The sequence below is a fragment of the Haliaeetus albicilla genome, chromosome W (genome assembly GCF_947461875.1).
Source record: "Haliaeetus albicilla chromosome W, bHalAlb1.1, whole genome shotgun sequence".
Lineage (NCBI taxonomy): Eukaryota > Metazoa > Chordata > Aves > Accipitriformes > Accipitridae > Haliaeetus > Haliaeetus albicilla.
In genome coordinates this window covers 21,643,092-21,666,590 of record NC_091515.1, presented here as the reverse complement: position 1 = coordinate 21,666,590, position 23,499 = coordinate 21,643,092, and the positions used below count along the sequence as shown (strand labels likewise).

The window sequence follows — 23,499 nt, the reverse complement described above, 5'->3', positions numbered from 1 at the left end:
TGGTTGCAATTAATTCTGCTATATTGGGAACTGCAGCTGTTAATGGGCCAGTATTGGCATTTAGGCGTTGATAGTCAACTGTCAATCGCCACTTCCCATTTGCCTTACGGACCAGCCATACTGGGGAATTATAGGGTGAGTGCATAGGAATAACTATCCCCTGTTCCCATAACTCAGTTATCACTGAAGTGATCCCTTCTCTTGCTCCCAAAGGCAAAGCATAAGGTTTGACATTAACTATTTTTGAAGGGGGGAGAGTTGGTGCCGACTGCAGAAGCCTCATAGAGATTGCGGGACACCCGAATTTCCATTCTCTTCCCTTAGAGTCTACACATGACCAGCCCTTTAAGAGGTCGAGTCCTAGAATATTGGTGGGTAGAGGACCTAGTATCATAGTAACCTCAACAGGGGATGAATCCCCTGGCAGCCAGCATTTAACTTTAGCTGTTGGCTGAGGCTGGGAGCTTCTGAAAACATCCATGACCCATATCTGCTTCTTATCTGCAATTATTCCATTGCGGTTAGCAACATCCGCCCGGAGTGCTGACATCTGAGCACCCGTATCAACTAAAAAAAATACTGGGGTCTTAAAGGGACCAAGGGGAAAAGTAATCAACAGGTCTCCTGTCTTATTTTCAGTGAGCCTCCTTAAATAAACCCACTGGCCGTCCCCCGGCTCACTTACTGGGGACGGCGTGTCTAGTTTCCCGTCCTGTGGACAGTCATACCTTCCTCTGGGGCAGTAGGTGTTTGGGGAGTGGGAGTTGCCAGCAACTGTGGATTCACCCCCTTATAGCCTCGAATGTTTAACTCAGTATGGGGAGGCTCCTTGTTCTTGTCTTTCCACCCTAGGACCAACTTTTCTAGGACAGAGGTGGGCAAGCCGTCCATCACATCCCGGGGAATTCCCTTTTCTATCCCTTCTGCCCACAACAAGTTCCGCTGACCCCCATACGGCTTTTTGGTGTTTACAGTCTTAGATGGGGGAGGTCGGCCAGGTCCTTCTATTCGGCAGATAGCAGGCTTAGCCCTGCTTTCTTCCCTTGTGAGACCCATTCTCTGGCCGTAGTTAATCAATTCCTTTGCCACTTCTCCCCAGGTCAGGGCCCCTCCTGCATTCCGCCTGCATCCTCTACGTGCTATCACATCGCATAATCTATCCTGCAGCTGGACAGCATATAATTTCAAAGAATCTGGTAAACCTCGGATTAGAGGAGTCATTCTATCGGGATTGGCATTTAACAACATCAGAGAGGGCTGTTGTGGCACTCATTGCCTATCATGCATTAATTGAAGACAAGCAGTTTTCTGTAAGCTCTTGGTTAACTGATTTATAGAAGGGGTGTCTATCCGTGTTGGTTCTCCTCGTTCCATTTGGTCTATTCCCCCTGCCCAGTAAGCTGCCCGCTGCATCGGAGACCATGGTTCCCTAGGATCATCGGTAGTTAGGAACACTCCAGGCCCCCAATATCCTTGGGCTTCATCTTCATTGTCCTGTTCACAAAACTCCAGCATTTTTACAGAGGCCGTTTTCTCCAGCAAAGCTCTTTAACGGATGTTTGAGACATTGAATTTGTCAGACAGTCACAAGAAGGGTCTGATGAACATTGTTAAGGGCTTAAGGGACCTTTTTGATCAGCTTGGCCTAATTTGGCAATACTGTTTAAGAGACATGAGCAGAACTCTAAAGTAGGCTTTGTCTAAGTGATAAAAATCACTTTTTTATATCATCATTAATTCATACTTTTCCAGGGAAAGTGAGAGATCTGCATTTTTATGACTAGAGCTATTTCCAGCAAAATTTATTTCTTTACAAGCTGTATTCTTTAACAGCTGATATTGTAAGGTAGGATGAGTTCTGTCCTCCTTCAAAACATGTGCCAAAGCAAGCTCAGGAAGGATATCAATGAAGCAAAGTTCTCTGATTCTTTCCTGTGACAACAGGGAGAGCCTGGCCAACAGTTGCTTAAGAGCTGCTCTGATGTTCACACCAGGTTATTGCATGAAATTAGCACAGGAAGCACTCATGCATACCCAACTGCAGAGTTGAGTAGAGCATGTGCCTATCTCGCTGTATGTGCACTTTTCATGCTATTCAGGAAATGGAAGTCACTTTCCTCAATCCAGCTCCATGAGGTTTAGGTTTAAAGTTAATGGGTATATTTATGTTTTCTTATAAAGCTCTTACAGATTTTAGTTGAGCTGATCTCAGTCTATTAATTGTGGATTTTGCTAAAATAGTAAGTTGGAATAATAATCTGCTTCTCTCTAGCACCTTTAAATTTATAAACTTGAATTTTAGTACCTTGTTGAAGAAACATTTGCAAAAAAATAACTTCTTTTTCTCCCCCTCCCGGCAGTGTTTTAGAGCACTTTGCTGCAAGGGACCGCCACCAGCACGACCTGAATATGACTTGGTTTGCATAGGCCTCACTGGTTCTGGCAAGACAAGTCTTCTGTCACAGCTTTGCAGTGAAAGCCCAGAGAATATAGTGTCTACCACAGGTAGGATGCTGCCTTTATTCCATGATGTGCTGTAACGTTGCCCAAGGGTAACTTCTGAAACACATAGCAAAGGCGGTAGAGAACTTCAGCTTAGTTATCTTGCTTTTGAACATACCTAATGGATTGCTTTGAAGCTACCACTACTTACTCTTTCAGTGTTTGGTCATACACTGGGGAATATTCATGAAAAAATACAATTTGGAATATGTCTAAAGTCAGAACATACATTGTGGTGTAAGTAGAATCTTTGGAAAGAGACATTCACAGTTTACTGTAGACAGACCTTAAAAGGTTTGTTTCTTCTGTTTTGGTTTTCAAACAGTCTCATTATACAGACAGAAAAAAGGAGAATGTGATATAAAATAGAATGGGACAGTCATGTTCTGAAACTTACATCGGGATTTATTTCTTCTCATGCTCGGTCAGTACTGCCTTTTGGTATATGCTAGCAACCAAAAGAATAAATGTAATGGAAATGTTTATTTCTGGTGATAATCCTTTCTTTTAGATCAGCAAAGAGACTTGTTTATGTAGTAAGGGCAGATTGAGATCAGAGAATCAATTTACAAAAACCTCCAGTGGCTTTGAGAAGATACATAAAACCAGACACAACAACCACAGCTAAAAAGTATCTTAAGTTCAAAAAATTGGAATATGCACGCTGATATAGATGAATCAGAATGCCTTATATTGAAAAGGGTATTTTGATTAAAAATAAAAAACACAGAAAAAAACAAAAACAAACTTGTAGAGTGAGGAAAAAGGAATACCTGGATGCAAAATTCAGAAAGAGGACAGATTAGGTCATAGAAATGGAAGAAATCTGGTTCTGTGGCTACAATTTAGTAAGGTTGATTGGCTGAGGGAACAGATAGTGAGTGTTGTGTGAGTAACTTGTGTATATAGTTATATGGCTTTATATTGTAGCTGTGGTTCATGGGCTTGAATTTTATGATTGTCCCTTAGCAACCCTAACTGGTTTTCAGTGTATCCTTGTTTAAATACAAGATCATAAGGTTATTTAATACAACTGTAAGTAAACAAAGTAAAACAGTTACAAGAAAATACTGGGGGTTTTTCTGCAATGAATAATTAACTCATTGCCTTCGTAGTGATGTTATTAGGGATGTTAAAGAGGTCTGATACTTCACTGTGTGGAGAAGATGTCAATGCATAACTCAAAAGATTAGAAGGAAATTGTTGAGTAATTCAGTCTTTTATTATTATTATTATTATTATTATTATTCCTCCCCTTTTCTTTAGATTTCACCTGAAATTAGTGCAAGTTCACCTGGACTCTGAAAGCAATAGTAACAGCAATGTACTATAGCAGTATAGATCTATCAAAGGAAATCATGAAAATATGATTTATTTTAAAATTAAAATTCTTATATGTTTCTAGATAGTTGCAACAAAATACCATCACTTAGCGAGGCAACTTGAGGAATGAAAATAGATTCTAGGCAGCATCCAAATCAAAATGATGCATATCTAGGCTATTCAGCTTATAATAAATCTACCCATATGTACCATATCTGTGCTGTTGTGGTGGGTTGACCCTGGCTGGACACCAGGTACCCACCAACGCCGCTCTATCACTCCCCCTCCTCAGCTGGACAGGGGAGAGAAAATATAACAAAAGGCTTGTGGGTTGAGATAAGGACAGGAGAGATCACTCACCAGTTACTGTCACGGGCAAAACAGACTTGACTTGGGGAAAATTAATTTAATTTATTACCAATCAAATCAGAGTAGGGTAATGAGAAATAAAAACAAATCTGAAAACACCTTCCCCCAACCCTTCCCTTCTTCCCGGGCTTAACTTAACTCCTGATTTTCCCTACCTCCTCCCCCTGAGCGGCACAGGGGGACAGGGAATGGGGGTTGCAGTCAGTTCATCACACATTGTCTCTGCCGCTCCTTCCTCCTCAGGGGCAGGACTCATCACACTCTTCCCCTGCTCCAGCGTGGGGTCCTTCCCATGGGAGACAGTCCTCCACGAACTTCTCCAATGTGAGTCCTTCCCACGGGCTGCAGTTCTTCACAAACTGCTCCAGCATGGGTCCTTTCCATGGCATGCAATCCTTCAGGAGCACACTGCTCCAGCGTGGGTCCCCCACGGGGTCACAAGTCCTGCCAGAAAACCTGCTCCAGCGTGGGCTCCTCTCTCCACAGATCCGCAGGTCCTGCCAGGAGCCTTCTCCAGTGCGGGGTTCCCACGGGGTCACAGCCTCCTTCAGGAGCCCACCTGCTCCAGCGTGGGGTCCTCCACGGGCTGCAAGTGGATATCTGCTCCACCGTGGACCTCCATGGGCTGCAGGGGGACAGCCTGCCTCACCATGGTCTTCACCACAGGCTGCAGGGGAATCTCTGCTCCAGCGCCTGGAGCATCTCCTCCCCCTCCTTCTTCACTGACCTTGGTGTCTGCAGGGTTGTTTCTCTTACATGGTCTCACTCCTCTCTTTGGCTGCAGCTTGTTGCGCAGTTTTTTCCCTTCTTAAATACGTTATCCCATAGGCACTACCACCGTCGCTGATGGGCTTGGCCTTGGCCAGCGGCAGGTCTGTCTTGGAGCCAGCTGGCATTGGCTATATCAGACATGGGAGAAGCTTCTGGCATTTTCTCACAGAAGCCACCTCTGTAGCCCCCCAGCTACCAAAATCTTGCTATGCAAACCCAATACAGCTATATAAGAAAATATGGTTGAGAATCCAAGAATACAACGTGACAACTTCTCCACTCAGTTTTCAAATTATAACCTGTAGTTTTGCTTTTCTCATCAACACCACTCAGGTCCATTCCAGTTTTTGCTCCTTTCTAGGAAGAGAAAGAGCAGATATAATTTTTCCTATATAAAGTATTATATACACTTACATGTATGCATGCACTAAACATGCAGAATCTAGTATGTAGTATATTGAGGGATTGCTGGAAGCCTTTCATATTCCCTTTCTTTTGGCTCTCTGAATTTCCAATTAAGGGAAAACATCAAACTTCATTAAAGTTTTTTAGTTTTAAGCATATAATAAGCTAATAGAGGATTCATAGATGCTTCTAGTGTGCTTGTAACCATTTTAATACATGCCAGTCAGGTCTGTAAAAGGATCTTTCTGTTAATAACATTTATAAACAGGATTAATACTCTAGGTGTAACCAAAACCTGTGAAGTTTAAATGTAAGAAAACAGTGATTTGAATTGTGTATTGTCTTCCACGTCACCTAAAAATTGCGGAAGGATCACTTCATATTACTGGTAATCTGAAATCTAAACTTTAGTTCCAGATGCATTAAAAGATCATTTTCTAAAGGTATATTCCATACTAACTCCTTACCAAATGGTAGATGGCCTGGATAGAAGTTTTGTGCGGAATTTAATGTATGCCAGCTATTTAATAGTATCTTTGCAAATTTCATTGCTCATACTGATTTATTTTTTTTCCCCCCATCTTATAACTGATATTTTTAAACATCATATTGAAATAGAATTTCACATGCAAAATCCTGGTTCTTGGTGAAAAAAAGTAGTATTTTCTGAATGTATGCAATTGATTTCAAATGGCCTCTTTAACAAAAATTTTCTAATACTCTTTATTTCTCTTTTTAGGTTTTAGCATAAAAGCAGTGCCATTCCAGAATGCCATCTTGAACATAAAAGAACTTGGAGGTATATTCATTTGATTATAAAAACATGCAGTGTCTAAATCTCATGATGCAAAACTGTTAGTTGTTTTAAATTTAAAAATGATAGATTTAAAAATTCCAGTGTGGCTGGAATTTAAAACACATGTTTCACCACAGCAGATAAAGTTGAGAAAAATTGAACAAATGCTGACTAGAAAGAACAAAAAGTAAAAAGCAGGAGGAGCAGAAGGCTGATAAGTATCTGGTATATCTCCTTAATGTCATTTCTCTGATTGCGGAAGTTAAGTCATACAGAAATACAAACTGGGCTATAATTTTAGTATGGCTCATGTGGCAGCTCAGGGAAGTGTGTTCCTTGTGTTTATTGTACATATAAGCTTTTACTTATGAGCACTAGCTCAGGTAAGCTATATATAGCTTTCAAATCAAACATAGTCCTGCTTGAATTACTTGAAAAGGAGCTCTTGCTTTATTTATTGATCAAGTTGAACTGCCTGTTCTCTAAGTTTCTATTTTGATATACCAAGAATCCCTTCCTGCTCCCTGAGAAACTAAAAAAACCCCACATATTTTCTTCCAAAAATTTAGTCTATAAAATAATGTGTATAATTTAGATTACTGTGAAGATGTGCAGTGCCTGATGTACTCTTACCAGGATAACTTGAAATATCTCTCTATATTATGCAACTCAGTTGAGTAATGGTATAGAAAGAAATTACAGATTTGATGATTTCCTGTTATGATGCAGCAATCTCTGGTGGGAACTAAGGATGAAATTGTGTACAATGAACATACAAGAGAATGGGGAAAGACTGGAAAAATAAGGCAGATGATAACATTTGTTGTTCAGAAGTTTCTAACAGCATTTTGCTGATAGAAGTTTGGGATGCTGAGGTTTAATCTGAAGACAGATAATGAGGGTGCAAAGGCAATAGGAAGCTGCTGCTTTGGTTCTAACAAGCATCTTTCCAGCCTGGAGACACAGTGCCTGAAACCACCATTTATTCAGTGTATTTATTCAGTCATTTGCTGTTGTAATGCTCTCAAAACAGAATGTGAAGTCATGGTGGTAGTTGTGATATGGATACTTATTCAGGCCTAAATCAAGATTATAGGCCCATTCTAGAGGCCCACTAATAATTTACAGTTGTTTTTTTTTAGAATAAGTCTATTTTATAATTTAGTTTGCTATCTTGTAAATGCAGACTTAGAAACTACTGGTGAGATGCCAGTAAAAATACTAACAACATGTTATAGGGTTTAGTAACTTTCTCTGTTTTATGTACTAAAATATATTGTCATACGTTTGTGTTACATTTTTGTAATCCACCCAAAGGCCTTTTTCACAAGCATAGAGAATCAAAATGTTGTGTAGTCATCTCTGAAATTTCATTTAAGACAAAATGTGTTAAGTGCTTAGCAAGAGCAGAGTGGTAAATATCGGGGATGCTTGAGTTTCCAGCTGGTTGAGCATGCCCAGGAAAAAGAGAGATCAGAACTGTCCTCCCCACTGTTGTTCCTCCTTAAGCTTCATTAACAAAGTAATAAATTCACACTCTTAGGCCAGCTAAATTAATTGTCTAGGTGAGATGAGAGCTTGAGAAAAAATAACTTTAAATAGAATTGGTTAAACAAAGCATGTGTATTTTGCCTTAACTTGGAACTAAAGAGCAAAAGAAGAGAGAGTAGGAGGGGAAGTCACACTGTTATGCAATCCAAATTGAATGGAAAATATGAACCCTTGGAGAAGATGGCAACAGTTGTCAGGTACTATCTGCCTTGTGAAAAAATGAGGGAGGAGGGAGAAGATGATGTTGAGCTATTAATTCAATTTAGTATTTGAATAGTTATGGGAAAACCACCCTCTTCCTTTGTTCTGTGGAGAAGGAGGGGAGTACTGAACACCCTTCTAGCAACATAGCCTGGCAGAGCAGCTAAAATTTCATCTAGTTAGTCATCAGAAAACTGATCCCACAAGTAAATGCCAGCCTAAGTCATCCTCACAGGGACATACTAACACAAAGCAATAAAATCTCTGTACTGTATTTGACTAAAAGACAGTTGACACCTCTACAAAATCTGGTTGTGGAGTGCATGCAATGCCATCTGCAACATAGCTGCATCTAACAGTTTACAGAATGTCTTAGCAGATGAAATTTTTAGATGACCCTGATGAGCTGTCCAAGCTATGAGTCGCAGAGAGATATTCAGCTTCCGAAAGCATTAAAGCTAGATCTGTTTGCTATCAATCATGCTCAGTCTGCTGTTCAAATGGTGCCTAAGCCCAGGCTCTGTCACATAATTTCCTCATTTCATAGATAAGAGAGATCATTTGCATCTGCTTACAGATCTTAACTTTACTCCTGAGGAAGCTCAGATAAGGATTCAGCAGTAGCCATCTTTCCACTGTTCTTTGAAAGCATTCTTTTTCTACAATTAGCTTTTTATGGTGTGAATAGACAATCTGTTGCCTATCTTATTCAAAACAAGTAGGAGCCATGTAAGCAACACCTATCAAAGCTATGTACAATAGGATAAGCAAAACACAAAAATTCCTAGTTACATTTTTTTGTGGGGCGGGGGGCTGCTTTTTTGTTGATGGGATGTTTTGTGGAGAGAAAAGTAGAAACTTTGGTTTGCTAAAAATTCTCTGTCTCCTGTTGCACTTACAACTCCATTTTCTTCAGGCTGAATCAAAGGGTAGAGTATAGCAGCCTAGTTTAGCATCAGAAAAGATACCTACGTTTTATGAACATTCCCCCCCCCCAAAGATTTTATTTTTTATTCTAGCCAGAAATGGCTTTGATCCTTTCAAAGGCTAGAGCAGATTCAAACTTTGTGAGCCAGTCAGCGGAAGGGCTAGACAGACAGAACTAACACAGCTGTGGTATGTCTACTAGTCTTAAGTGCCATCATAAAGATAGATGCATAAAGAGTGTTTTGAGCTTTATTTGAGATTACCTGCAGTGTTACCAAAGGTGTGTGACTGCAGCTCAGAAGAAGGTACATCTGAGCCTTGCTGGGTGCTCACAGCAGTTGTCAGCCTGGGGAGCTGTGCTGCTCTTCTGAGATCCCAGCTGTCCTTCAGCAGAGGTGGAGGGAGGGCAGAGATGGGTTAATAGGTAGAAAGGAAACTGGTAGGTGATTTTCTTGTTGCCAACCATTTGCTGTGTGTTTGTGCCTTTAAAAATTTAAAAAAAAAAAGGAGGTGATTTTGAGAATGGCTGTCATACATAAAGTCCAGTTTAGTGTGGTGTGCCACCTACTGCAAACTATTAAAGCTTCAGACTTAAATAACTCTTAGAGCATATCGCAAGGCACATATTTTCTTATCTTCCTTTTAAAATAATCTGTAAGATTTTTTAGGAACTTTTATGAACTTTTAATTAACTTCATGGTCCTGACTAGAACAGGAGATTTTTGTTTCAAATTGCGTGTTTTATTTTAAGATGGTAGTGTAATGCACATGCTGAAGTAGATCAAACTGACTTTTTGCAGGCAAGTGTAAATATGGTGTTTTTAAAACTTCCAAGTGCTTGCAACCTAAATGTTGTTCTAACAGTTTTAAATATCTGAATAGGTAGAGATTCAAAGTTGGAGACAGCACCTAAGTTACCTAATAGGGAAAATACTGAAGGCTTGACTTCAAGATTAATCTCACTGGGGAAGCCTGGAAGGCAGACAAGAGATGACAGAGATGGTTTCCATAAATTTCAGTTTGATAAGAAAAGTAGAAATAAGCACAATAAATTATGCATATTTCTGTTTTTTGTATATATTGAAGATAAAGGGAGAATTCCTCAGCATTTTTGGAGTTGTTTCTTTTATGCTGTTTGTTCAGTGTTGTTGAATTGCTGCAGTGAATATAGCTGATCTAGCAATCTCAAAATGTTCCTCCTTGAGGGAAAAAAACCCTGCCAATTCCCTGCTGCCATGCTTTGTGTATGATTGCAGGAGTACAGTGCCTGAAAAGCTGGAGAAAGCAGGCTGTGATCTCTTGGTCTTAAACCCTAGGAAGCAAAAGTCCTGGAACTTTTGAACCTTGAGGAAGGTTTTGGCTTAGCATCTGTATTGCTGCTTAGCAATAAGCAGTAGCAATACAAAATAGCTATTGAAGGGTGACTGACATTACACCTGCGAGAAACTTCTGTATCTGTGTGTGGATGTGTCTGTCAATCTGGACATATTGCATGTACATACAAAGTGCCTATCTTAGAAAGGATTTATAACTTTATTTGTAATAAAAAGGAGAAAACAGGTTGAAAAATAGCTCATGTAAAAAATCAAAAATCCATATGCTGTATTTCTTCAAGAGGATTACTGGGAGATCTAAACAGAAAGTATGTCTGAGATAGATAAGAAGCAGCCAGATCTCTTAAAAATGTGTTAAAATTTCAAGCATCTTCCTGATTACCTAAGAGAACATGGCAGTTTTCCTTGTGAGGAAGTGATGGAAAGTGAAGTTTTAAATCCTACATAGATTTAGAAACAGTTATTTCAAAAGCCTTTTTATAAGGTTTTTCAGGGAGGGGGTAGGGTATATTTAAAAATTTTGCAAGAACATACAAGAGTTGTTGGGTTTTTTCCCTTCCCTTCCTTCTTACTCCCCCACCAATGGGGCAGTCTTTCAGGCAAGAAGATTTTTTGTGGTGCAGTTGACATATTCCTTGTCATCTTTTAATCTTTTTGCTAGTTATAAACTGTCTGTTTAATATCAGTAGAGGAATTAACTATGTAACTTTTTATCAACTATATAACCTTCAAAATAGGTGGGTGTCTTTATTTCAGGGGAGTGGATGTTATACTTGAAGTGGCAGAAAAACTGGTTGCAGCCTGCAGTCTTTGATGGCCCCAGGTTAACTATTTTTGGTGGGAAGGAAAAAAAGTTCTTCCCTGGATTGAGAATATAACTTCTCTGGAGCTGTGATGTATTCCTCCTTCTGTTTTGAGGTGAATAAGAGCTTTCATGCACAGGCTAGACTATCTTAAAGCAAGGGCTGCGTGACATTTGTTGTGCTCTCGATGGAGACTTGCTGCAAGTTTGACAACTAACAAATTGCTTTCAGTGAATTTTTTCCTGTAATGCTGTGTTCTGTTCTCCTTTAAGTACTGAAAAGGAGGGAATTGAAGGTAGCCTCAGACTGCTGTGAATGAAGATGTAAACAGAAGTATTCATAGTTAAAAGGAAGATTTGCAGCTCTGCATTTTGCATAATATTTACAGGAGTGCAACCTGTTTTGGATGTGTATTAAACTGCACATAACTCTCAAACTCTTCCCCCCAGCTTCCAAGGGGCATTCGAGAAGGTATTTATTGGCACTGATAAAAATAATAAACTGTATTAATATGGAAACACTATACCCTTGGCTGATAATCAAAAAGAATTTCTATATTTGATATTTAAAAAATTACAAATGAAAACTTTTTAAAATTTTGAACAGTTAGTTGAATTAACCTGCCCTGTAGTAATGCTGAATGACTGGGGTTTTTAATTACAGCACCTCATAGTTTTTCTATTAGAAGAGAGGTTGGTTTTTTCCTTTTATAAAGTAATTCAAACCTATGTTTGATGACTGAATACTATCTTTTCTAATAAGTAGCATGATTGCATTGTGGTGGGTTGGTTGGTTGTTTAGGGGTTTTTTTTCCCAATTTATTTGTAAATGGGATGTTTTAGTCATATCACATGACTTTTGGCTCCTGTGGATTTGTTGCTGAGGGAAACAAATTGTATGTCTGGGCACGAGTCATGGCTCTTGCCTGTCTCTGAGCAAAATACTACAAAAATACTACACTGAATGTCACATTTTAGTGAACCCCTTGTATAACATGTTCCCTAGGTCTAATGTGAATTGTTGTTATGTTTTTCTGATGCTTTGGGGATTTTTACCTGAGTGGTTTGGGGTTTTTTTTGTTGTTTGTTTTTTTTTTAAACTTAGTTTAGGCATGAAGTGATTTAGGAAACAGCCATGTGCCTGCAAAGCTGTTAGAGCAACACATGGTATTAGGCTGACAAACCTAAATGCTTATCTTGTGTTACTATTGTTTGATAGGACATTTTGGGTACCAGTTAAATTTCTGGTTTCATTTCGGTAGTCTCTGAGAGCCTGAGGATGTTTGATGGATGCACATTACATTCTGGATTGTCGGAGAACTTGGACTTTGAATTTCCCTGTCTTAGAAACCTTTGGAATAGAGGAAAAGATTAATTCATAGAATAGTCTGTGCTAAACTACACCTTTAAAAACAACTGCTTGTTCTGTAAGACTAAATTTGTCATACCGTGAAGTGCGATGGCTGGATCATTATACATAAGCCAGCGTTTCCTGCCCAGGATAGCACCACAACATACTACCTAATGCTCTGGAGAAAGAAGCTGAGAACAGGTTGTGCTCCCTGGATATGAAGAGTTAAGGCAAAAGAATATAAGCTTATTTGTCTTGTAGAAATTGTGATTTCCAGTTGCTGATAGCTTATTGATGCCAAGAATTACTTTTCAAGTGCATTTGTTAGAAAAATGAGTTAAAATGGCACCCCGAGGTACAGACTTTCTCAGTCTTCTTTCTTGTCTGCTTAGTACAAATTTTTTTTATTCTTAAACCTCAGGCTGTGATTTCATCAGAATTGAAGCATAAGCAAGTTCAGAGCAGGTCACTATTCTAATGGAAAATCTTGAAGGAAATACCAAGTTTTGTTGGGCATTATTAGGTGGTTCTTAGAACTATGCCATGGTGACTGGCCAGGGCTGGAGAGAAAAGGACTACTATGCTTTGGTGGTGTTTCTTTTGGGACAGTCAATGTGGAGGAACAAAGTTCACCAGCTAAAGAACCTGAACCAAAAAGACAGGGCCATAAGGTCAACAAATCAGCATACTGCTTTTCTGGCTCCAGTGTCTCATGTAGGGATCCATGTGCTGCTTTCTTCCATGTGCCTGGATACAAGAGGTCAAACGCTCTGCATTTCACCACACAATTTTTCTCCTTAGAAATAGTACAGTTACAGAGATAAGACTCAGGGTCTGGCAGCGACATGTGGTTGAAAAGTAGCTGGCTGAAGTTTAGAGTAGATAAGACAGAAGTTATATTGCTAGGGGAAAAAAAAAAAAGACCTTCAAAGAACTGATCATGGCGTTGGCCTTTCAGTTCACTGAAAATTATTCTCTACCAGTTTTTAAAGTAATGTGATACTTCAGAAGCCTGCAACACTGCTGTGTGTGGCTATGTAAATAGTGTCCCTCTGGCAACTTGCTCTACTTGGTTCTGACATACATAGCTGTTTGGAAAGACTGGGACATCTAACAGATGCTATGAAATTCTTTACAAGTACAATCGATAGATATTATGGTGGTACAGAAACATAGAATTAACTTTCAGTGCAATCCCTCTTCTGTATAAGTAATGTTGATCTTCAGAAGTTGATAAAATAAATGAAACACCTATCCTATTTGTGTGTTGTTACTTTATGAGTCTGATTAAATTAATAGAGAAATTAAGCAAGGTCTTGACTAAATCCCATGACTGTTTACCTTTAACCATCTCTTTAGATCTCTTGCAGAAAAACACTGTTCAGGTCTGACTTCAATATCCTCTATAGGAAGATGTGTGTGTTCACAACATTCATTAGCCACCTAAATTGGCTAATTAAGGTTCTAGTGTGGCTGGTACAGAGAAGGGAGTAACTTCATGTAGCGAGATTTGAATACTCTGAGTTGGATGCCTAAAGTGTATGGTGTAAATTCCTTCTTAGATATTGATTTCTTCACCTTTGTTTAGTGGCTGTCTTTTCTGTTGCACAGTGTACAAATTAAGTGAATGTTTTAAGTATCATATCAATGTTATAGTAATTATGTTGCATTAAATTCTCATTTTGTGCCTACGTTTTGGTCAGAACTTTTGTGTAGTTGTTTTGTTTCACAAAAAAATGGAATTTTATTATTATCAGCACTTGGTATCTATGTCTACATTAAAGTTCACTTCTCTCTATCTCAAAGTAAGAATAGTGTCTGTAAAAGATACTTTCAGCACATTTCTGCGAACCACTGTCTTGCAGACATGTCAAGCTTTCTACTAAAGTATTGCTGCTGCTGTTCACTTTTTAGTGTTAGTCCCCATGAGTGTAGTGCCAGATTCAGACAGACAAAGAATAGCCCATATCCAAATCTTAGTTTAGATAGTTTGACAGCTGTCAAATACAATTATTTTTTTCCTACCTCAGTGTTACAAACATATGCTACTCTCCAGGGGAGACAAAAGCTTTCTATAGATAACCTTATTGCTTGGCTTCTGTTGAGATGGCTGAGTGCCGCTGAACTGTGTCCTAAAAATTACTGTGGCACATAAGCCTGTATAGTCACTCATGTGTCTGCTGTTGGGCTCTTCCAGAATCCTTAGTGTGGCTGACAGAGCAAAAGCAGTTGAAATGAATGCCTTTGCATGTTGTCACTGTTCAACTCACTATTGTATCACCATTCTCCTCATTAAGTGTCTAATTACAACTTTAATAGGCCTTCCTGACACTTTTTTTCCAGTTATGAAGTGTTTGCCTGATAGTTTGGAGATGAACTGGAAGACCTTATCATGCTCAGAAATGAGCAACTGCCATAACAGAAGCTACAGGTTATGAAAGGAGCTGCAGGGCTAAGGAAAAAAGAATGGGCAAAGGTTTATATATTAATACCAAGATATTTCAGTGAGAAGGTATGGGGTTAGGCTAGGTGGCACTGAGAGCATAGTAGTTCTGCCAGTACTTATTAATGGAGCAGAAACTTTCAGGGATGAAGAGCTGCATTGAGTCAAATTCCTTCCTTATTTAAACATTAGTTTGACGTTTGTGTGTGTGTTGGATTTATGGTTGCTTTTTTCCTTTTTATTCTTTCAATGATGTATATTTAGGAGAGAAAATTTAGTCCATTGCTTTGATTGTTCTAAGTAGAAGGGTTATTTTCAAATACAAGTGTTAAATCTGTTTAACTATACTTGTTTTAATTAGTTCTTATTATTGTCTTGAAAGGGACTGACAATATCAGGAAATATTGGAGTCGTTACTACCAAGGATCCCAAGGGGTAATATTTGTATTAGACAGTGCCTCCTCTGAAGATGATCTAGAAACTGCTAGGAATGAACTGCATTCTGCTCTCCAGCACCCACAGTTATGTACTTTGCCGTTTTTAATACTGGCCAATCATCAAGACAAGCCAGCAGCTCGCTCCGTACAAGAGGTATGTTAACGTGGCAGCATCTTGCCTGTTTGTATTTACTATCTGCACACCACTGACCCAGTATTACATATTACCCTGACATCCTAGTTAAGGACTGGCCTCAGTTACTCTTTGCTGTAAGTACACAGACCAAGAACAGTCCCAGCCCCTAAGAACTTAGTCCAATGCACTCTATACAGGCTTAGTTGTTCTGGAAAACAGACAAGTAATACTTGGATACAAACACAGTTCTCCTGCTTTCACCATGTTTTGCTTAAGGAAGAAAAGATGTTTTTAAACTACTCTTATCAGAAGCTGCTGGGACAGTGATTTTTTGTTTTGCTTGGGGTTTTATTTGCTATTAGTTTTAATCTTGCACTATCCCATTACTCCATTCTTTGCAACTGCTTAAACCAATAGATTGCAGCCATGGGTAGTCTTTTATGTAAAAGCTTTTTTCTTAGCTGTTACGTACTGATGTGAGGGCAAAGTTGCAACTCCTGTTCTGAAATCCTTAACCTGTTCTGATTTTCTTATTTTAAGGAGTAATGTCATTGTCTAATTTGTAGCTATCACATAGTAAATTATATAATTATTCTATTCAGTGTACCTTTTGCTCTTAAGTTTCTGAAAAATTCTTCTTACCTACATTCCTATCATGTCACATACCTTTGAGGAAATGCTGAAAGTTACCGATTCTTCATGAGAAGCTCCACTTATTCTTCTAAAGTTGTAGGAAGAAATTAATCTTTGATTGTATCATTCTGTCATTTAAAGGACTCTTCCCATTAAAGATTGTACGTGAAATCTCCTGTTTGTTCCGTGAGTGGTGTTTTTTACTATGGCAGATTCAAAACTGTTTTAGCATCTTACTGTGTTGCTGCTTTGTATTTAAAATTGTTGCTTTCTTAGATGTGCTTTTGTCAAAAAGATGATCTTTCTGAAGAATGCCAATTTAATTCATTGCAAAACGTATTGATCCGTAGGATAACTGCTATTTGTACAGTATAGTTTTTTGTACATTCTGTATTGTTTTATTGCTATTTATGCCTCTAGTTAGCAAAAAGAAATAGAGGATAAAATGTTAAGCTTATTATGTGTTAAGGAGAAATGTAAATGTGACTAGGGTATAGTGACATTTTTAATATCAGAGGAAGAGAGTGAGAATTGTGTAAGCTATACTGTAAAATGTTTTATTAAATTATTGGTCCTTTCCTCCAAGAATCTGTGCTTAAGAAAGAAAAAAAACCCACAACCCCAAAACAAAAACCAAACCAAAACAAAAAAACCCCTGAAATAAGGAATTTGGATTTAGTATATCAAGTTACATAAAAAGGTAAACTGAAATGATGCAGGGATAGAATCTACAAGTTCTAGGTCTTGTTCACCTAAAATTGGATTTAGGAAGAAGTAATGAATATTTAAAAGAAATTTAATATAGATTTTAATATATTAGTTTATAAGTTTCTTCTAGTTTATTGTGCAGTGTAAAAGCAAAGCATGTATTCCTAAGCCTTCCACTTAGAAAAATGACAGTCCTGAGACACAACTGGTTTCATTTTATTCATCCAAATATACCCAAGGTGTTTTGATTTTACTTTTTTCATAGAGCAGTGCAGATTACAAATTCCATCAATGGAAATGCTTTTTTCACATGATTCAAATATTTTTAAGCCTTTATTATTTTACTACTTTTTTCCTTTTTAAAGCCTCCAAATTGGGTTTAAAGTTAATTGAAGATTTTGATTATAAATCTCATTTAAGAAACGTTCCTTCTCCGGTTTCATGAGAACAGTGAATACAGGAGAGGAACAATGTCTTTATGCTATGTGACTGTGATGGGTTGACCCTGGCTGGACGCCAAAGTGCCCACCAAAGCCGTTCTATCACTCCCCCATCCTCGGCTGGACAGGGGAGAGAAAAATATAACAAAAAGCTTGCAGGTCGAGATAAGGACAGGAGAGATCATTCACTAATTACCGTCACGGGCAAAACAGACTCAGCTTGGGGAAAATTAGCTCAATTTATTACAAATCAACCAGAGTAAGGTAATGAGAAATAAAACGAAATCTCAGAACACCTTCCTTCCACCCCTCCCTTCTTCCCGGGCACAACTTCACTCCCGGATTTCTTCACCAAGCCCCCCAGCGGCACAGGGGGACGGGGATGGGGTTTACGGTCATCACATGTTATTTTCTGCCGCTTCAATCCTTCTCAGGGGCAGGAATCCTCACACTCTTCCCCTGCTCCAGTGTGGGGTCCCACCCACGGGAGACAGTCCTCCACAAACTTCTCCAACGTGGGCCATTCCCACGGGCTGCAGTTCTTCACAAACTGCTCCAGCATGGGTCCTTTCCACGGTGTGCAGTCCTTCAGGAGCACACTGCTCCAGCGTGGGTCCCCCACGGGGTCACAAGTCCTGCCAGAAAACCTGCTCCAGCGTGGGCTCCTCTCTCCACAGATCCGCAGGTCCTGCCAGGAGCCTGCTCCAGTGCGGGGTTCCCACAGGGTCACAGCCTCCTTCGGGCACCCACCTGCTCCGGCGTGGGGTCCTCCCCGGGCTGCAGGTGGATATCTGCTCCACCGTGGACCTCCATGGGCTGCAGGGGGACAGCCTGCCTCACCATGGTCTTCCCCATGGGCTGCAGGGGAATCTCTGCTCTGGTGCCTGGAGCATCTCCTCCCCCTCCTTCTTCACTGACCTTGGTGTCCACAGGCTTGTTTCTCTTACATGTTCTCACTCCTTTCTCCGGCGGCTGTTTCTCTGCGTCCCAACTTTTTTTCCTTCTTAAAAATGTTATCACAGAGGCGTTACCACTATCGCTGATTGGCTCGGCCTTGGCCGGCGGCGGGTCCGTCTTAGAGCTGGCTGGTATGGGCTCTCTCGAACACAGGGGAAGCTTCCAGCAGCTTCTTACAGAAGCCACCCCTGTAACCCTCCCCCGCTACCAAAACCTTGCCACACAAAACCAATACAGTGACATATACCAGTTAGTTTGCTTTACAGCAAATTATAGACTTAACTCTCCATTTTGCAGTTGAGCCCATGTGGATAGACTTTTGGGCCTGTACTGAATCTTTTGTGTATTTAGAGTTAGCATTTCTTCTCTTTTCTTGACAGTACCCTCATTTTCTCCTTATCCCTCTGCATCATTACTGATTGCTTCATATCTCAGTAGAGGAATAGATCTTTATGTGCTTACAGTAGCATTTAAATATGTTTCTACTGCATGCTCTTCATAAAAAAAAAATCTTTCAGTGTATTTTCATAGCAAACAAGTCTTGCTACTTTGAGTCTGTATGAAATGCTGAATACAAGAATTTTGTTAAATGCACACAGCTTATGCATATTTAAAAAAAAACCAAACTTGTATCGAGCTCTTTGAAATTCTTTACTTAAGAATAGTGGAAAACAAAATTACAAAAAAGAAATGAAGGAGAATGTCACAAAGTTGTTACTGGTATTTTGTCCCTGAAAAAATTATGTCCTGTATTTGCTGTGAATTCAAAGCGGGAGCCTTACTTGGTCAATTTTGCTGATGTTGAAATAGAAATTTCTTGCTTTCCTAAAGGCTTTGCTGTGGTTTTGCCCTCATTATTGAAGTGTGAAATGAAAGAAAATAAAATGCTGAATCATCATAGAACCATTTATTAGTTCAAAAAGAGCATTTTTAAAGCTTTAACAAAATGTTGAGCATTGAGTTTTATTAGACATTTTTGCAGAGCTAAGTCCATTAAATATAGGTATTGCTTTACTTTTTTATGTGTCACAAGACAAATGAATCACAGTTGAAATTTAGAAGTATGTATGCATTCTTTTAGACAACAAGTTGCCTTTCTTTAATGGATATGAAAGGACCCCTTGGAGTATAATTAAAGAAAATGTCTGAGTGGTGCGTAATAGGAATTATAGAAAAATTATCGACAACAAAAATCCTTCACAAAACTGTACAAGTGCCAAGCAGTTTCTGCAACAGATGTTAGTTATATTTATTATTGGGAAGTGCAGTTGCTTCAGTTTTTCAACATTTTATATTTTATTTTTAATGTGTTTTCTCCATGCGTTGCTTAGTATTGTAGAAGTTTCTACAGTATTGTAGAAGCTGCATGCTGTAACTATTAAGCAATGTCATGAATAGTTCAATTCAAAACAATGACTATTTTTAAGAATATCCAATTAATTTGTTTAATTTATGAAATGCAATTGAACCTAATTCATTTTGCAGGCATGATTGGAGAAAATACTTAATATTATTGAAGTGATTAGGAAAAATTACAGGAGAAGCTAAGTTGAAATACTAATCAGTAAATGTAATCCTTTTTTCCTTTGTTCAGTTGCTGGTTGGCTGTTTCGTATTTTTTTAATTTTAAAATGAAACCAAGAGACTGCGTGGCCATGTGATGAGCTGGTTTGGGCTTAAAAATTACTTGCTGCTCCTCTCCTTCCTGGTCTTATTTTCAAACAGACTCAGCTCACAAGACAATTGGATAAGTTAGTGTACAGGCACAAACAAGGGGTGGGAGGAAGGTGAGAGTGGAAGTGGTACTGGTGCAGAAAAACAGTGATGTGGAACTCTAAGACCCATCATATATAAACCCAGTGGGACTTGGACCTTTCCTCCTGCCACCTTTCTCATTCACCTTTTTTGCTTATCCCACTAGAGTGAACCTCAGTAGAGGAAGGTTATACAGGAAAACCTGGGAAATAATTTTCCCTATTCCTTAACAATGAAGGTTCTGGAGTAGATGTTAAAGTACTTTTTCTGGGGTTGAGAGAGAGGTATGAAAGAAGCATTTATTTTCACTATTTTCTTTGAAAAGTAAATGTCCTCATTGTCTTCCTAGCCAGGACAAAAGAAAATGTCATTCAAAGAGGAGTTGCCCTTCCAGAACTGAACATAGTGACTGTGAAGTCAGAGCATAGTCTGTATAAATAAAAAGCAAAGTGATTAGAGAAACTTTCAAATGGGTTCAGATAAAAAAATCTGTATTCATCTTTTAGTAAATGTTTTTCATAAATATTTGTATACTTACGAATGCTTATGTAGTATTCATTAAAGACTTCTGGAGCTAAGAGGGCAGCTTTTTAGAGTTCTTTCTGAAACCTTTTTTGCTTGGTCAAAAGTTGCTGGGCTTTAGTAGATAATTAAATGAAATACTAAGGCCTGTTGGATACAGATCTGACTACATGATCATAATGATCCTTTTGGGTCTCTGTGTCTGTGAAATTACTGTTCAGAGGAATTCCTGAGTGCTCAAAAATTTAATTATTGTTTGAGACATTTTGCATAAGCAAGAGATTTCTTTCAGAATAAATAACTATTTCAAATTGAACAAACTAGTGGCTGTATAACTGCTTTCCAAATACAATGCTACAATTTTTATGAAAAAGGCCTCAGGATCAGATGAAAAAGAATGGAAAAGTATTTAGTGATGCATTGGATCAAGTTTGTGAAAACTCTGCTATTGTATAAGTGATTTAGGATGTGTTTTCCTTTCAGAAATCTTTCTTATATTTATTAGAATGAATTCTCAAGTGCAAGAATACAAGCTGCTGCTTTTTTAAAGATGAGGACATATCCTTTTTTTTTTTAAAGAGAAAGTATCAGAATGTCTTTTAGTATTAAAATAAGTTTACTGATTGAAGGGAAGTTAAATATATTGTGGACCTTTTATTTACCAAGGCAAGAGGCTCTCTGATCATTTTGCATACTTTTTCTATATTATTTATATTTGGTATTCAATGTAACAGAATTAAATTTAAAAAAGTATTCAAGTTAATTGTGATCACATAGTCATCATTACATTAGAGTTGGCATGCAGCATATGAAATTAATTTCTGGTCTCATTCCCTTCTGCAGGAATTAGATTCTCGTACTGCATGGGAGATCATGATGAGCATCTTCATTGGTCATGCCAGAAGGGAGGTTCAAGAGTAACTGAATAGGAGAAAAGCTATCCATTTCATATCCATGTAGGTAGTTAAAGTTGGAATTTAATTATATGCCTGAAATTTTCAGCTACATCAGCACTACCCACACTGTGAAGTAACTGAATCTATAATTACCAACAACTCAAATAGCTTGCTGGGAACATGTGTATGCTCAGACTTCAGCTTGGGTATGGGATGCTTTTGGTGCCTCGCAACACTTTTGAGGCAGAACCCTTCCCTATTGGGGTAACAGTGTCTTTCCTGCCAATTTCTGAGCATAAAAGTCCTAAGATTATGAAAGGGAAAGAATCATGCAGCTCTGGATGTGGAGATGATGGCATACATGTGAGACTTTACACAACAAGAATGTGTTTTGAGTGACAGGATACGGAAAGGATTGTCTTTGCATCAGCATTCTGGATGCATGTTACTGGGACAATGCTGCAGTTGCCAAGGACCAAGAAAGAATGACCTAGTGTTATAAAATGAGATGAAATTTTTTCCTTTCCAATCTCAGTGCTGAACTGTTTTTTTCCAGGATGCCTTCATACCATTATGCTTCTGGAAAAATCTTGGATGCTGTGTGGGTATGAGGGAACCCAAAAATCAAAGACTGTTCCCAAATTATGAGCTTGAGTGTTTGTCCTGGGTTCAGCTGGGATAGAGTTAATTTTCACAGGAACCTGGGAGGGGGCACAGCCAGGACAACTGACCTGAACTAGCCAAGGAGCTATTCCATACCATGTGACATCATGCTCAGTATATAAATGGGGAGCAGACTGGGGGGTGGGCTCTCGGCTTTAGGTGGGGGAAGTGGCGGAGCGTCGGGTTTCAGGTGGTGAGCAGTTGCACTGTGCATCACTTGTTTTGTATATTCTTTTATTAGCACCGTTCTTGTTGTTGTAACTTCTCTTTTTGTGTTGTCCCAGTAAATTGTCCTTATCTCGACCCACAAGGTTCCGGGTTTTTTTCTTTTCTCCTTTCTGATTCTCCTCCCCATCCCACCGGAAGGGGTGGGGAGAAGTGAGCTAGCGGCTGCGTGGTCCTTTGTTACCAGCTGGGCTGAAACTTTGGCCTCTTAAAGGCACTGGTTGAGAGAGTCGCTTGGGAGACAGTCCTGAAGGGCAAAGGGGTCCAGGAGGGATGGACATTCTTCAAGAAGGAAATCTTAATGGCTCAGGACCAGGCTATTCCCATGCACTGCAAGTCGAACCGCCAAGGAAAACGACCAGCCTGGCTGAACAGGGAGCTTTTGTGAGGAGTCAGGAAAAAAAGGAGAGTTTATCACCTCTGGAAGAAAGGGCAGATAACTCGGGAGGAGTACAGGGATCTTGTTAGATCATACAGAGAGGAAATTAGAAAGGCAAAAGCTCGGCTAGAACTCAGTCTGACCACTATCATAAAAGACAACAAAAAATGTTTTTACAAATATGTTAACTATAAAAAGAGAGCCAAGGAGCATATTTATCTTTTATTGGATACAGAGGGGAACATTGCCGTGAGAGATGAGGAAAAGGCTGAGGTACTTAATGCCTTCTTTGCCTCAGTCTTTAATAGGAAGACCAGTTATCCTCAGGGTACTCCAGCCCTGAGCTGGAAGGCAGGGATGGAGAGCAGAATATACCCCCCTTAATCCAGGAGGAAATAGTTAGTGACCTGCTACACCATCTGGACACTCACAAATCTATGGGACCAGGTGGGATCCATCTGAGAGTACTGAGGGAGCTGGCAGAGGAGCTTGCCAAGCCACTCTCCATCATCTATCAGCAATCCTGGTCAACAGGGGAGGTCCCAGAGGACTGGAGGCTTGCCAATGTGATGGCCATCTACAAGAAGAGTCGGAGGGAGGATCCGGGGAACTACAGGCCTGTCAGCCTGACCTCGGTACCGGGGAAGATTATGGAATGGTTTGTCTTGAGAGCACTCACGTGGCAAGTCCAGGATAAGAAGGGGATCAGACCCAGCAAGCATGGGTTCATGAAAGGCAGGTCCTGCTTGACCAACCTGATCTCCTTCTATGACCAGGTGACCCGCCTAGTGGATGAGGGGAAGGCTGTGGATGTTGTCTACCTTGACTTCAATAAGGCCTTTGACACTGTCTCTCATGGCATACTCCTTGAGAAGCTGGCGTCTCATGGCTTAGACAAGTGTATTCTTCACTGGGTGAAAAACTGGCTGGATGGACGAGCCCAGAGGGTTGTGGTGAATGGGGTGAAATCCAG

General features: G+C 39.5%; 1 protein-coding gene across 2 annotated transcripts in view; it reads left to right on the top strand.

The window, feature by feature from the left end:
* LOC104323343 (ADP-ribosylation factor-like protein 15) overlaps positions 1 to 23,499 on the top strand; it is a 250,507-nt gene that overhangs the window by 99,309 nt on the left and 127,699 nt on the right. The window contains exons 2-4 of one of the 2 annotated variants that reach the window (XM_069775217.1): positions 2,361 to 2,505; positions 6,110 to 6,169; positions 15,158 to 15,366. In XM_069775217.1, coding sequence (XP_069631318.1) covers positions 2,361 to 2,505; positions 6,110 to 6,169; positions 15,158 to 15,366 — 414 coding nt within the window. The remainder of the gene's footprint in view (positions 1 to 2,360; positions 2,506 to 6,109; positions 6,170 to 15,157; positions 15,367 to 23,499) is intronic. The other variant, XM_069775218.1, reaches the window with a different exon arrangement.